Source organism: Saimiri boliviensis, chromosome 19, assembly GCF_048565385.1.
Source record: "Saimiri boliviensis isolate mSaiBol1 chromosome 19, mSaiBol1.pri, whole genome shotgun sequence".
Taxonomy (NCBI): Eukaryota; Metazoa; Chordata; class Mammalia; order Primates; family Cebidae; genus Saimiri; species Saimiri boliviensis.
Window position 1 is genome coordinate 31277258 of NC_133467.1, and position 12392 is coordinate 31289649.

Here is a 12392-nt window from a genome sequence, read left to right on the forward strand (position 1 = left end):
TGTTACTGTAGTCTTGTAGCATAGTTTGAAGTTGGATAGTGTGATGCCTCCAGCTTTATTCTTTTTGCTTAGAACTGTCTTGGCTCTTCAGGCTCTTTTTTCATTCCATATGAATTTTTAAGTGGTTTTTTCTAATTCTATGAAGAATGTCAGTGGCAGTCTAATAGGAATAGCATTGAATTTATAAATTAGTTTGGGCAGTATGGCCATTTTCACAATATTGATTCTTCCTATCCATGAGCATGGAATATTTTTTCACTTATTTGTGTCCTCTCTGATTTCTTTGAGCAGTTGTTTGTAGTTGCCCTCGAAAAGATCCTTTGCTTCCCTTGTTAACTGTATTCCTAGGTATACCAATCTTTTTTGTAGCAGTTGTGAATGGGAGTTCATTCATGATTTGGCTCTCTGCTTATCTGTTGTTGGTGTATAGGAATGCTAGTGATTTTTGCACATTGATTTTGTATCCTGAGGATTACTGAAATTGCTTATTAGCTTCAGAAGCTTTTGGCCTGAGACAATGGGGTGTTCTAAATACAGGATCATGTTTTCTACAGACAGAGACATTTTGACTTCCTCTCTCCCTATTTGAATACCCTTTATTTCTTTCTCTTGCCTGATTGCTCTTGCCAGAACTTCCAATACTATGTTGAACAGGAGTGGTGAAAGAGGGCATTGTCTTGTGCTGGTTTTCACAGGGACTGCTTCCTGCTTTTGCCCATTCAATATGATATTGGGTGTGGGTTTGTCATATAAGGTTTTTAATATTTTGAGGTATGTTCTTTCAATATCTATTTATTGAGAGTGTTTAACATGAAGGGATGTTGAATTTTATTGAAGGCCTTTTCTGCCTCTGTTGAGATATTCTGTGGTTTTTGTCTTTAGTGGTATTTATGTGATGAATCACACTTATTATGGCTGGCATATGTTGAACCAACCTCGCATCCTGGGGATAAAGCCAACTTGATGGTGGTATATAAGCTTTTTGATGTACTGCTGGTTTCGGTTTGCCAGCATTTTATTGAGGATTTTTGCATCAATTTTGATCAAGGATATTGGCCTGAAGTTTCTCTTTTTTTGTTGTTTTATTTCTACCAGGTTTTGGTATCAGAATGATGCTGGCCTCAGAATGAGTTAGAGAGGAATCCCTCCTTTTCAATAGTTTCAGTAGAAATGATGCCAGCTCTTCCTTGTACCTCTGGTAGAACTCAGCTGTGAATCTCTCTGATCCTGGTTTTTTTTAGTTGGTAGGCTTTTTAGTACTGCCTCAATTTCAGAACTTGTTATTGGTTTGTTCAAAAATTCAACTTCTTCCTGTTTCAGTCTTGAGAGGATGTATGTGTCCAGGAATTTCTCCATTTCTTCTAGATTTTCTATTGTATGTGCATAGAGATATTTATAGTATTTTCTGACAGTTGTTTATATTTCTTTAGGGTCAGTGGTGATATTCCCTTTGTCATTTTTATTGTGTTTATTTGATTCTTGTCTCTTTTCTCCTTTATTAGTCTAGCTAGCAGTCTATTTGTTTAATTTTTTCAAAAAACAACTTCTGGATTTGTTGATTTTTGGAAGGACTTTTTGTGTCTTTATCTCCTTCAGTTCACCCCTGATCTTGGTTATTTCTTGTCTTCTGCTAGCTTTGGGGTTTGTTTGCCCTTGGTTCTATGGTGTTTTTAGTTGTGATGTTAGGTCGTCAACCTGAGATGTTTCTAGCTTTTTGATGTGGGCATTTAGTGCTGTAAGTTTCCCTCTTAACACTCCTTTAGCTGCCTTGCAGAGATTCTGATACCTTGTCTCTTTGTTCTCATTAGTTTCAAAGAACTTGATTTCTCTCCTAATTTCATTGTTTACCCAAGAGTCATTCAGGACCAGGTTGTTCAATTTCCTTACAGTTGTGTGGTTATGAGTGAATTTCTTAATTTTTAGTTATAATTTGATTGTACTATGATCTGAGAAACTGTTTTTCTGAATAATTTCAGGTCTTTTGCATTTGTTGAAGAGTGTTTTGTTTCCAATTATGTGATCCACTTTAGGGTAAGTGCATGTGGTGTTGAAAAGAATATATATTCTGTTGAATTTGGGTGGAGAGTTCTGCAGATATCTAACAGGTCCACTAGATCCAGAGCTGAGTTTAGGTTCTGAATATCTTGGTCAATTTTCTGTCTCAGTGGTCTAATATGGTCAGTAGAGTGTTTAACTCTCCCACCACTATTGTGTAGGAGTCTAAGTCTTTTTGTATATCTCTAAGAACTCGCTTTATGGATTTGGGTGCTTCTGTATTGCGTGCATATATATTTAGGATAGTTAGCTCTTTTTGTTGAGTTGAATGAACCCTTTATCATTTTATAATGCCCTTCTTTGTCTTTTTTTTTTTAAATCTTTGTTGTTCTAAAGTCTATTTTGTTAGAAATTAGGATTGCAGCCCCTGCTTTTTTCTGTTTTCCATTTGCTTGGTAAATTTTTTCCTATTCCTTTATTTTGAGACTGTGTGTGTCTTTGCATGTGAGATGGATCTCTTGACGACAGTGTACTGATGGATCTCAGCATACCAGTTTGCCATTCTGTGTTTTTTAATTGGGGGCATTTAGCCCATTTTCACTTGAGTTTAGTATTGTTATGTGTGAATTTGATCCTGTCATCATGATACTAGCTGGTTATTTTGCAGGCTTGTTCGTGTCGTTGCTTTATAGTGTCACTGGTCTGCATACTTCAGTGCATTTTTGTAGTGGCTGCTACCTATTTTCCCTTTCCATATTTGGTGCTTCCTTCAGAAATTCTTGCAAGGCAGGCCTGCTGGTAGCAAATTCCTGCAGCATTTGCTTGTCTGTAAAGGATTTTATTTCTTCTTCACTTATGAAGCTTAGTTTGGCCAGATATGAAATTCTGGGTTGAAAATGTTTTTCTTTAATAATGTTGAGTATTGGCCTCTAATTGCTTCTGGCCTATAGAGTTTTTACTGAGAGGTCCTCTTTTAGCCTGATGTGCTTCCCTTTGTAAGTGACATGGCCTTTCTCTCTCATTGCCCTTAACATTTTTTCTTTCATTTCGACTTTGGAGAATCTAATGTTTACATGTCCTAGAGTTGATCTTCTCCTGGAGTATCTCACTTGTATTCTCTTCATTTCCTGAGTCTGAATGTTGACCTGTCTTGCTAGGCTGGGGAAGTTCTCTTGGATAATATCTTGAAGTATGTGTTCCAGCTTGGCTCCATTCTCCCCATCTTTTTCAGGTACCCCAATCGGTTGTAGGTTTGGTCTCTTTACCTAAAGCAGCTGATGACCATCCCTAACCCGACTCTTACACTACACTCTGGTGTATGAAAGTGTATTTATTCATCCATCACTGAGTCAGGGTCTGCAGGATAGACCTCCACAGGTGGTGTTCAATGTCTCAGGTGGTGACCCCAATGTGATACTCATCACAGCTGGTGCCAAAACAGGGACACCAGCTGTGGCATTGATCACATCAGTTCTCTTCACACTGGGGCAGCAGCTGGCATTGGTCACGTCAGTGGGTCCCTGTTCAGGTGCCAGCTGTGACAAGTATCATGTTGGGGTCACCACATGAGACGTTGATCACCACCTGTGGAGGTCTGTCTTGCAGACCCTGACTCAGTGACAGATGAATAAATACACTCTCACACACCACAGTACAGTGTAAAATTTCGGCTAGGGATGGTCATCAGCTGATCTCAGAGGGTGATTACAGCTAACAAACCCCCACTCCCTGTTCCTCCTCACATTTATTCAGTATAAATTTAACAACAGAGGTTTTAAGTCAACATGCTTGTGTATAATTAATATGGTTAAAAGAGTGGTTTTATGAATAATAAAAGGTCTTGGTTCTGGGGCCCAGAATAAACACCATTAATGGGTAATTCCCCTTTGACCACCCCCTGAGAGGACCATCCAGCACAAAGTTTACATGAGTAAACAAATTAGAGTAGGGACAAAGGAATGTGGGGTAAACAGACTTACCTGGGAAAGCTTCTATTATCCTAATCTTTACCCTATGACTTAATGCTCTAAGGCAGGCATCCACAAACTACGGCCCGTGGGCCACATGTGGCCCCCTGAGGCCATTTATCCAGTCCCCCACTTCACTTCAGGAAGGGTCACCTCTTTCATTGGTGATCAGTGAGAGGAGCACAGTATGTGGCGGCCCTCCAACGGTCTGAGGGACAGTGAACTGGCCCCCTGTGTAAAAAGTTTGGGGACGCCTGCTCTAAGGTAAGAACTGGTTGCCTTCAGCCAGTCTCATTAAAACTTTTCCTTCCAGAAGGTTTGAGACTATAATCTATAACTTCCCTGATATTTCCCTTAATATTTTGCCAGCCACCTGAGTGGATCCCAACAATATAACTCCATATTTCTTGGAGGTTTTGTTCATTCCTTTTCATTCTTTTTTCTCTCTTCTTATCTGCCTGTCTTATTACAGAAAGATAGTCTTCAGGCTCTATAATTCTATCCTCCACTTGGTCTATTCTGCTATTGATATTTGTGATCAATATCTTGTGTGGTGGTTTTCAGCTCCATCAGATTGGTTATGTTCCTCTCTTTTTTTTTTTTTTTTTTTGAGACGGAGTGTCGCTCTTGTTACCCAGGCTGGAGTGCAATGGCGCGATCTCGGCTCACCGCAACCTCCGCCTCCTGGGTTCAGGCAATTCTCCTGCCTCAGCCTCCTGAGTAGCTGGGATTATAGGCACGCGCCACCATGCCCAGCTAATTTTTTGTATTTTTAGTAGAGACGAGGTTTCACCATGTTGACCAGGTTGGTCTCGATCTCTCGACCTTGTGATCCACCCGCCTCGGCCTCCCAAAGTGCTGGGATTACAGGCTTGAGCCACCGCGCCTGGCTATGTTCCTCTCTTAACTGGCCATTCCGCCTATCAGCTCCTGTATTGTCTTATTATAATTCTTAGCTTCTTTGTATTGCATTAGAACATGCTCCTTTAGCTCAGCAAAGTTTTTTATTACCCAACTTCTGAAGCCTACTTCTGTCAGTTAATCCATCTCAACTTCAGCCTAATTCTGTGCTTTTGCTGGAGAAGTATTATAGTCACTTAGAGAAGAAGAGGCACCCTGGCTTTTTGAGTTTTCAGCATTTTTGCATTAACTCTTTATTATCTTTGTATGCTTATCTACTTTTGATCTTTGAGGTCACTGACTTTCAAATGGGGTTTTTGTGAGATCTTTTTTGTTGATGCTGTGGTCTTCTGTTTGTTTTTCTTTCAATAGTCAAGCCACATTTCTGTGGGGCTGTTGCAGTTTGCTGAGGGTCCACTCCAGACCCTAATTGCCTCAGTTTTTCCTGTACCTGGAGGTATCACCAGTGAAGCCTTCAAAACAGCAAAGACAGCAGCTTGCTCCTTTTTCTAGAAGCTCTGTCTCAGGGGTGTACTGACATGTTGCCAGCCCAAATACACCTGTAGGAGGTGGCTAGGGACCCCTGTTGGGAGGTCTTACCCAGTCAGAAGGAATGGGATCAGGGACCTGCTTAAAGAAGAAGTCTGGCTGCTTTTTGGTTGAGCAGGTGTGCTACACTGGAGGGTCCCTTCCTTCTCCAGACTCTCTGGACTCTCCAAAGCTGGCAAGCTGGAACGGCTGAGTTGACTGAATGGAAGAGATGGTGGCCACCTCTTCCCACAGCTCTGTCTTAGGAAGAGTTCGAAGCTCTGTCTGTATAACCTTGGTTGGAGTGGCTGAAGTCCCTGCAGGGAGGTCCCACCCAGTAAGAAGTAATGGATGGGGGTCCCACTTAAAGAAGCAGTCTGGCCATGATCTGGCAAAGCAGCTGTGCCATGTTGTAGGGGACTCTTCCACCTCTGGATCATTTGAACCCTCCAAAGCTGGCAGGCTGGAATGGCTGAAGCCGGTGAATGGCAGAGATGGCAGCCACACCTCCCCCCAATAATTTTCATATTAGGGAAATAAAATTTTTGTTATATTGGGTTAAATACAATGTATAATGTAAATTAATATTACCTGCTTGTTTCTACTTTTCAAATGTGATTATTAGAAAATTTAAAATTAAATGAGTGACTCACATTACATTTCTGTTGGGCAACACTAGTTTCTAGCATAGAGAACATCTTGGCTATTTCTCAAAGATTGCACTGTTCATGTGCCTCATAGCAGAAAAACACAGAAATGTGGCTTATCCATGTTGTGACAGATGCAATGCAGGTATACAGGTCACCAACTAAATTGCAGGTTCCATAAAGGCAGGGACTATTTTTTATCACTGTATTCCCAGCACCTACATCATCAGGTACTTAGTGGATGCTCCAGAAATATTTGTTGAAAAAGAATGAATGAATAGTACTATCCCCAGGTTTCTCAGTGCTTAGCAATTGTGAATGTTCAATTAATGTAAGATGATTGAATCGGATCTTATCCAGATGGACAGCATAGTGGAAATAACATTAGTGTTGGAATTAGACATACTTTGCTAACTATATGACCATGGGCAATTTGTTTTAATGGACTTTTAAAGAAGTTATAGCTTTCCACCATGGATAGTTTGAAAAAAAATTAAGAAAATATGCATACACCAGAAAACAGAAAGAAAAACATGTTTAAAGATAATTTCATGCAGTTGTATGCTGATAAGTGTTCAATTAGTTCTTGATTGGGTGTGTGTATTCATATATAGATACAATTTATACTTAGTATAAATTTTATTGACTTGAAAAATGTGTAGCACAGTTTCATTAATGATAATAAAATATATAATAGTCTTTATTTTAAATTCCATAAAGAATTTATTTTGCTGAGAGGGCACTAGAAGATAAATTCCAATTATTCTTACAGAATGCTTTCACTGATTTTGCTAAGCACTTATATCCCTAAGCAGCCTATAGTTGTAATTAATGCATGAGTATAGTTCCAATACAAACATTGGTTGATATTTTCATTTAAGTTAAATGATAAGAAAAAAGTTATTCAACAAAGACGTACGTATTGGAGCTTCATTCATTTATCAATGACATGAGCAACTTCTTTGCTGAATTGAATAATGGTTTCCAAATGCCAAAAGAATACTTCCTATTTTTTGTGCTATTCACAATGTAATGGCTACAGATATTACATACTTTGAAGTTTAATCTGCATTTCTTCATTGTTATTTTAAGTATACAGCAACAATCATCAAAACAGCAAATCAAGACCTAGTTTATAACAATTGCCAATTTCTATGGGGGAAATACTCCTACCGTGGCTGATTTTAAGACATGCAGAGTTGGAAAGACATGCCCACAGGTTCTCCACTGACAAAGGGCAGATATAACAGAAATAACTTCAAGAGCATAGACAGTAAGAAAAAGTCAAAAAATGCTTAGAAAATGATCAGTTTTGAGTATTTACTACCCTTATTTTTAACATAATGTATTTAAGTTTTTATAATTTAATTTTTAATGATAGCTTGCAAATTTTTTCTGAGAATTTAACAATTGGCTCCCACAAACTAGTACAAGCCAGCTCCAGCTCACCACTGGCTCATGTGTCTGCCCCTCCTAGGTCGGCTTGGGAAACCAAAAATTACACAGAGTTTAATGACATCTGTGAACAGCACCTGTAATGTCACACTGACATGCTCTGTGGAGAAAGAAGAAAAGAATGTGACATATAGATGGAGCCCCCTGGGAAAAGAGGGTAATGTCCTTCAAATCTCCCAGACTCCTCAGGACCAAGAGCTGACTTACACATGTACAGCCCAGAACCCTGTCAGCAACAATTCTGACTCCATCTCTGCGCAGGAGCTCTGTGCAGGTAACCAGCTCTGTTCTTCTCTCCTGGTGAGTCCCAGCGATCACTCTGAGGAGCTGCAAGGTCTGAATGTGGGCCACGTTCTCTAGAGAAATGTGTTTCCTTTATGTCTGGCCTAGTTCTGGGGGCATAACCTCTCAAGTAGCCCACCGGGAAACGGGCCAAAGCCTTTTGAGAGATGCTAGACGTGTCTGGGTGTTCTATGGCAACCCCTGCTCAACTCTCTGATCCAGTTTCTCATCCTGGCTTTTAATAGCAGAAAGTTTAGTTTCCCTGGGAGCTTTGGCACCCCTTTCAAGTGCACCCAGTTTTCGTAATTCCCCTCCCTGTGGACAAACCTGTCCAGCCTCTTGGGCCTCGTTCCTGAGAATCAAGACTCATTGCATCTTCTATTTTCAGATATCCCAATGAGCTTCCGTACTCACCACACCAGTTTGCTGAGCGTGCTGGCTATATTCTTTCTGCTTGTTCTCATTCTATCTTCAGTGTTTTCATTCCGTTTGTACAAGAGGAGACAAGGTAGGATTTTCCCAGAAGGTAAAATCTGGAAACTCACCTTCTTTCTTCCCAGAACTGAAGCCATTTATCCAAGGTGCTGCAGAGAGGTCCGTTGTTCCAGGCAATCAGTCTTCCTCCAATCCCCACCCCACCACCTCCCAAATGAAGGCTCTGAGGATGGTGTGACATTACCCCGAATGGCCTCCAGAATCCATTCCTGTGTACACCAGTATCTGGTGGGCCCAGAACATGGGTTCTAGTTTAGTACCTACATGAGCAAGCTGTGCTTCCTTGGACAAATATGATCACCTCTCCAGCTCCGTGTCCTCACACGTGAAATGTCTGGACTAGAGGATCTCCAGGGTCACTTCCAATTTCATTGTATTTTGATAATGACCATTGGAGAGTCACTGAGAAACATGTTCTAATTCTGTATTCCATGGTTGTCACTAGATCCCTCTGAATCCCTCTGATCATTCTGTAGTTGTGCCATTCCCAATTCAGAAAACCTAATCTTAGAACCCCAAGGGATCGTTACACCCTCCTATTCACCCACATCCCATGTCCTCCCAAGACATGTTTCACTCCCAATCAGTCTGGGGGTGGAAGTCTCAGCTTGGACCATTTATCAGCTACCAGTTATTTTATCATGGTAAGCTTCCATTTACTCAGTTGTAAACTATTCACAGTAAAGGTGTGCTGCATATACTTATTAAGTGAATGAAACAGAATTAGAAATATAAAATACTTTGCCCAATTCCCAGTATATAGTAAGTACTTGGTAAATGTTAGCCAGTATACTGAGAACTGATGGGCCTGAGGCATGGTACGGAGGAGGCGTTCTAGGGGGAAGGGGAATTGTGACATCTGTCATTCTCAAATGGCCTCACCATGGGGAGAATTCACAGCCTGCTTGAGCCACAGGTGATCTGGAAGGTCCTGCAAAGAGGTATCGATCTTCCATCTCTCACTGCCTTTTGGAAAGAGAAAAGGGCTATTCTCTGCATCTATAAATGAGATAAGAGAGAGCATTCAGTTTGTCTCATACTCACCAAATATGAGGCAGGGACTGGGACAGGACTAAGCTCTGAATGTTGGAGCTCTGTAATACTGCTCAGCTTAGACCTGCTATTTGCAGATATGTTGGTGCCCTGGATTATGAAGGTCCAAAATTCTGGTCGTCTTTTTTCACCTTGACCCTAAAATGTTCTGTGTTAGTACCAAAGCAAAGGAGAACACTGACATGAATGTCTCTTCTAGTCCGTACATTTTTAAAAGGAAAGACTTACCTACTGTCTTTTCTTCTTTGGGGCCTCACACAGAGCCTGGCACATAGAAGGAGCTTAATAAATGTTTATTAACTGTGTGGATTGGTTGGGTGCCATGGCTCATGCCTGTAATCTCAGCACTTTGGGAGATCAAGGCAGGTGGATGGGCTGAGCTCAAGAGTTCGAGACCAACCTGGGCAACATGGTGAAGCCCTGTATCTACCAAAAATACAAAAATTTGCTGGGTGTGGTGGCACATACTTGTAGCCCCAGCTACTCAGGAGGCTGAGGTGGGAGGATCGCTTGAGGCTGGAAGGCAGAGGTTGCAGGGAGTCATGAGTGCACCACTGCACTCCAACGTGGGTAACAGAGTGAGAGATCCTGTCTCAAAAACAAAGACAAACTGTGAATCAATCACACAAGCAATAAATGCTCATGGAACATCCACTGTGTGCTTAACATTGAGATGGTTACAGCAAGGTCTGCACCAAAAGAATGCAAAACTGTGTATACGTAGAGGGAATCAATCAAGTTAAAAAAACTAAGACGGTGACATGGAAAGTCAAGTCATGCCATGCAAGACAGACAGTCAGTGGTAAATGTCAGAGAGATAAAGCGAGATCGTGGGTGGAAGAGCTTCCTTTGACTACCTACACAGGGAGGGGTAGGGAAATTCTCTTTAGCCTAATCTGGACTCTAGAGTAGAAGAGAATTCCCACTGAGCTGTGCTTGAGGCCTCAGCCAGGTGCCTCCTGAGACATTCTGAGGATCCAAGCATCCATCTCAAAGGATGGGAGCCATTTAACCCCTGGCGGCTTCCTTTTTTCATCTTAAAAAGAGCACATTGGAATAGATCATCTCTTTAAAAAAAAAAAAAACCCACCTTTCACAGACTGTGGATCTATATGTATTTGTGAGACAGATGCTGCTTCAAAGAAAACCACATACACATACGTCACGGCTTCAAGGTACACCCAGCCAGCAGAGTCCAGAATTTATGATGAAATTCTCCAGTCCAAGGTGAGCTGATGCTATTCATGGACACCCCTGTGCCACCATCTCCATGACGGGGAGTCACGGGCAGCCATTGCCCTCTGCTTGTTGTTGTCTAGAAAGTAGTCACGGCCAACAGTCTGGAGGGTCCAACCAGGAATGCCATGTCAGGGAAGTGAAGCCACGGATCTTTCTATGAGGACAGGAACATGACCCATTGTCACCCCGTGGCAGCCTCCAAGGGCTGAGGCCCTGAGCTCCCCACAGGGGGCCTGGCTCCCGGTTAGACGAGCCATGACTAGGAGTAAGGCGCCCCCTAGAGGGGCCACGCAACAGAGGAGCTCCTGACATGAGGTGAGGGCTGCCATGTGACTACCAACGAGGTGCGCAGGTTGCTAAGGGAGCTCCGAGGCTGCAGAACTGGCAGAGAAGTTCCCTCGAGTGCCCCTCCTGGCCTAGCAGCAGCGGCTTGCTTTCCTCAGACTCAGAATCACTGCCCCACACTCCTCTCCGCCCACCCCCTCCACCCTGGATCACCTTCTCTTGTGTCCCCACCGGCCTGCTTCCTTGAAGTCTGCAAGGGATCAAGGGGGAAACTGAGGTCTGCCTGGTCAGTCTAGCGCTGTGTTTGGACTGATAGGGTCGCTGGATCCATAGAGCCCATGGAAAGATAAAATCCTGACTGAGCAGGATTCAGCCTGAACTGTGGATCCCCCTCTTGGCCTCTGAGGTTTCTCACCACCGAGACCCTGCCCGACTGCTACCCATGTGCCCCCACCTCATCCCTTCCTGATCCGAATCCTCTCCAGAGTTGAATGGAACCAGCACTGAGGCCAAGGGGGAGGCCACCTGGTAAATGTGAGACCAGGGAAGGACAGTGGGTAGAGGCAGAATTAGGAAGAGGGACTTGGCAGGCGGCCTGGGCTCCCTCGCTGAGGGGAAGATGCGTGTTTTACAGGTGCTCCCCTCCAGGGAAGAGCTGGTGAACACAGTTTATTCCGAAGTGCAGTTATCTGATAAGGTAACCCCTTTCTGGCTTTTTAATCCCTGTTTTCCCATCCCTTCCAGCCATGCCGGTGTACTCAGTCCATCCTACCAGGGGCCAGCTGGTTGCCTTGGGACTCCTTGTAGTTCTCAGGACTTACTCCCTAGGGTTTTGATCTATGTGTACTTCCACCCATGCACAGAGCCCCACTCCCCAGGCCAATGGCCACCCACAAGTTGTCCTACTTGGGATGCTGGTCGCACCATTCAAATGCAGAGGTCCCTAGGCCTCTGAACTATGGCACGGGAACTCTAGCCCAGGAACTCCAGCCCCTATGATACCGCGGGCCACTGCCAGCTCACGGTGTGAAAATGAGAAAACAGGTACTTCCCTCTGAGCAGACACAGACCTATACAGATGCCCAGATGGGCACAATGGAGCAGAAGCTGAATTTCAGCTCATTTGTTCCCTCAGCGGCCCTTTCACCACACGCAGCCTCCACAACCATTTGTAGTGTCAACTGTCTTGTGCCTTATGTCCTTCTCCGCCATATGCATAGCCCTGTGACAGGACTTGAACTCTCGGGCATCTAAGGAGGGATTGTCATATCTGAAGCTCCTCACTGCTGCTACAGTCAGGTCAGCTTTCGGGTTGCTTAAAGAATCAAATGTTTTCTACATATTCCTGTTTAATAGCTGAGTTACCAAGCAGGAAGCTAAAATGAGTAAGGATTAAGAGCGGATCCTATGAGGCAATAGGAAGGACATCTATGAACTCAACAAGCAGGGCAGTGTACTTCCATTTAAGGGGGACTTGAAGCACAGGGCAGTTTGCTTGTAGAGATAAGCCAAATGGACTGGACAACCAGAGAGAGGGACCTTTACT

General features: G+C 43.1%; 1 protein-coding gene across 3 annotated transcripts in view; it reads left to right on the forward strand.

The window, feature by feature from the left end:
• Positions 1 to 12392, forward strand: part of LOC120360166 (SLAM family member 5) — a 38206-nt gene that overhangs the window by 17280 nt on the left and 8534 nt on the right. Inside the window, exons 3-6 of one of the 3 annotated variants that reach the window (XM_074390225.1) lie at positions 7515 to 7766; positions 8163 to 8282; positions 10452 to 10549; positions 11481 to 11543. In XM_074390225.1, coding sequence (XP_074246326.1) covers positions 7515 to 7766; positions 8163 to 8282; positions 10452 to 10549; positions 11481 to 11543 — 533 coding nt within the window. Of the gene's footprint in view, positions 1 to 7514; positions 7767 to 8162; positions 8283 to 10451; positions 10550 to 11480; positions 12360 to 12392 lie in introns of those variants that run through there. The other 2 variants (XM_074390224.1, XM_074390226.1) reach the window with 2 other exon arrangements.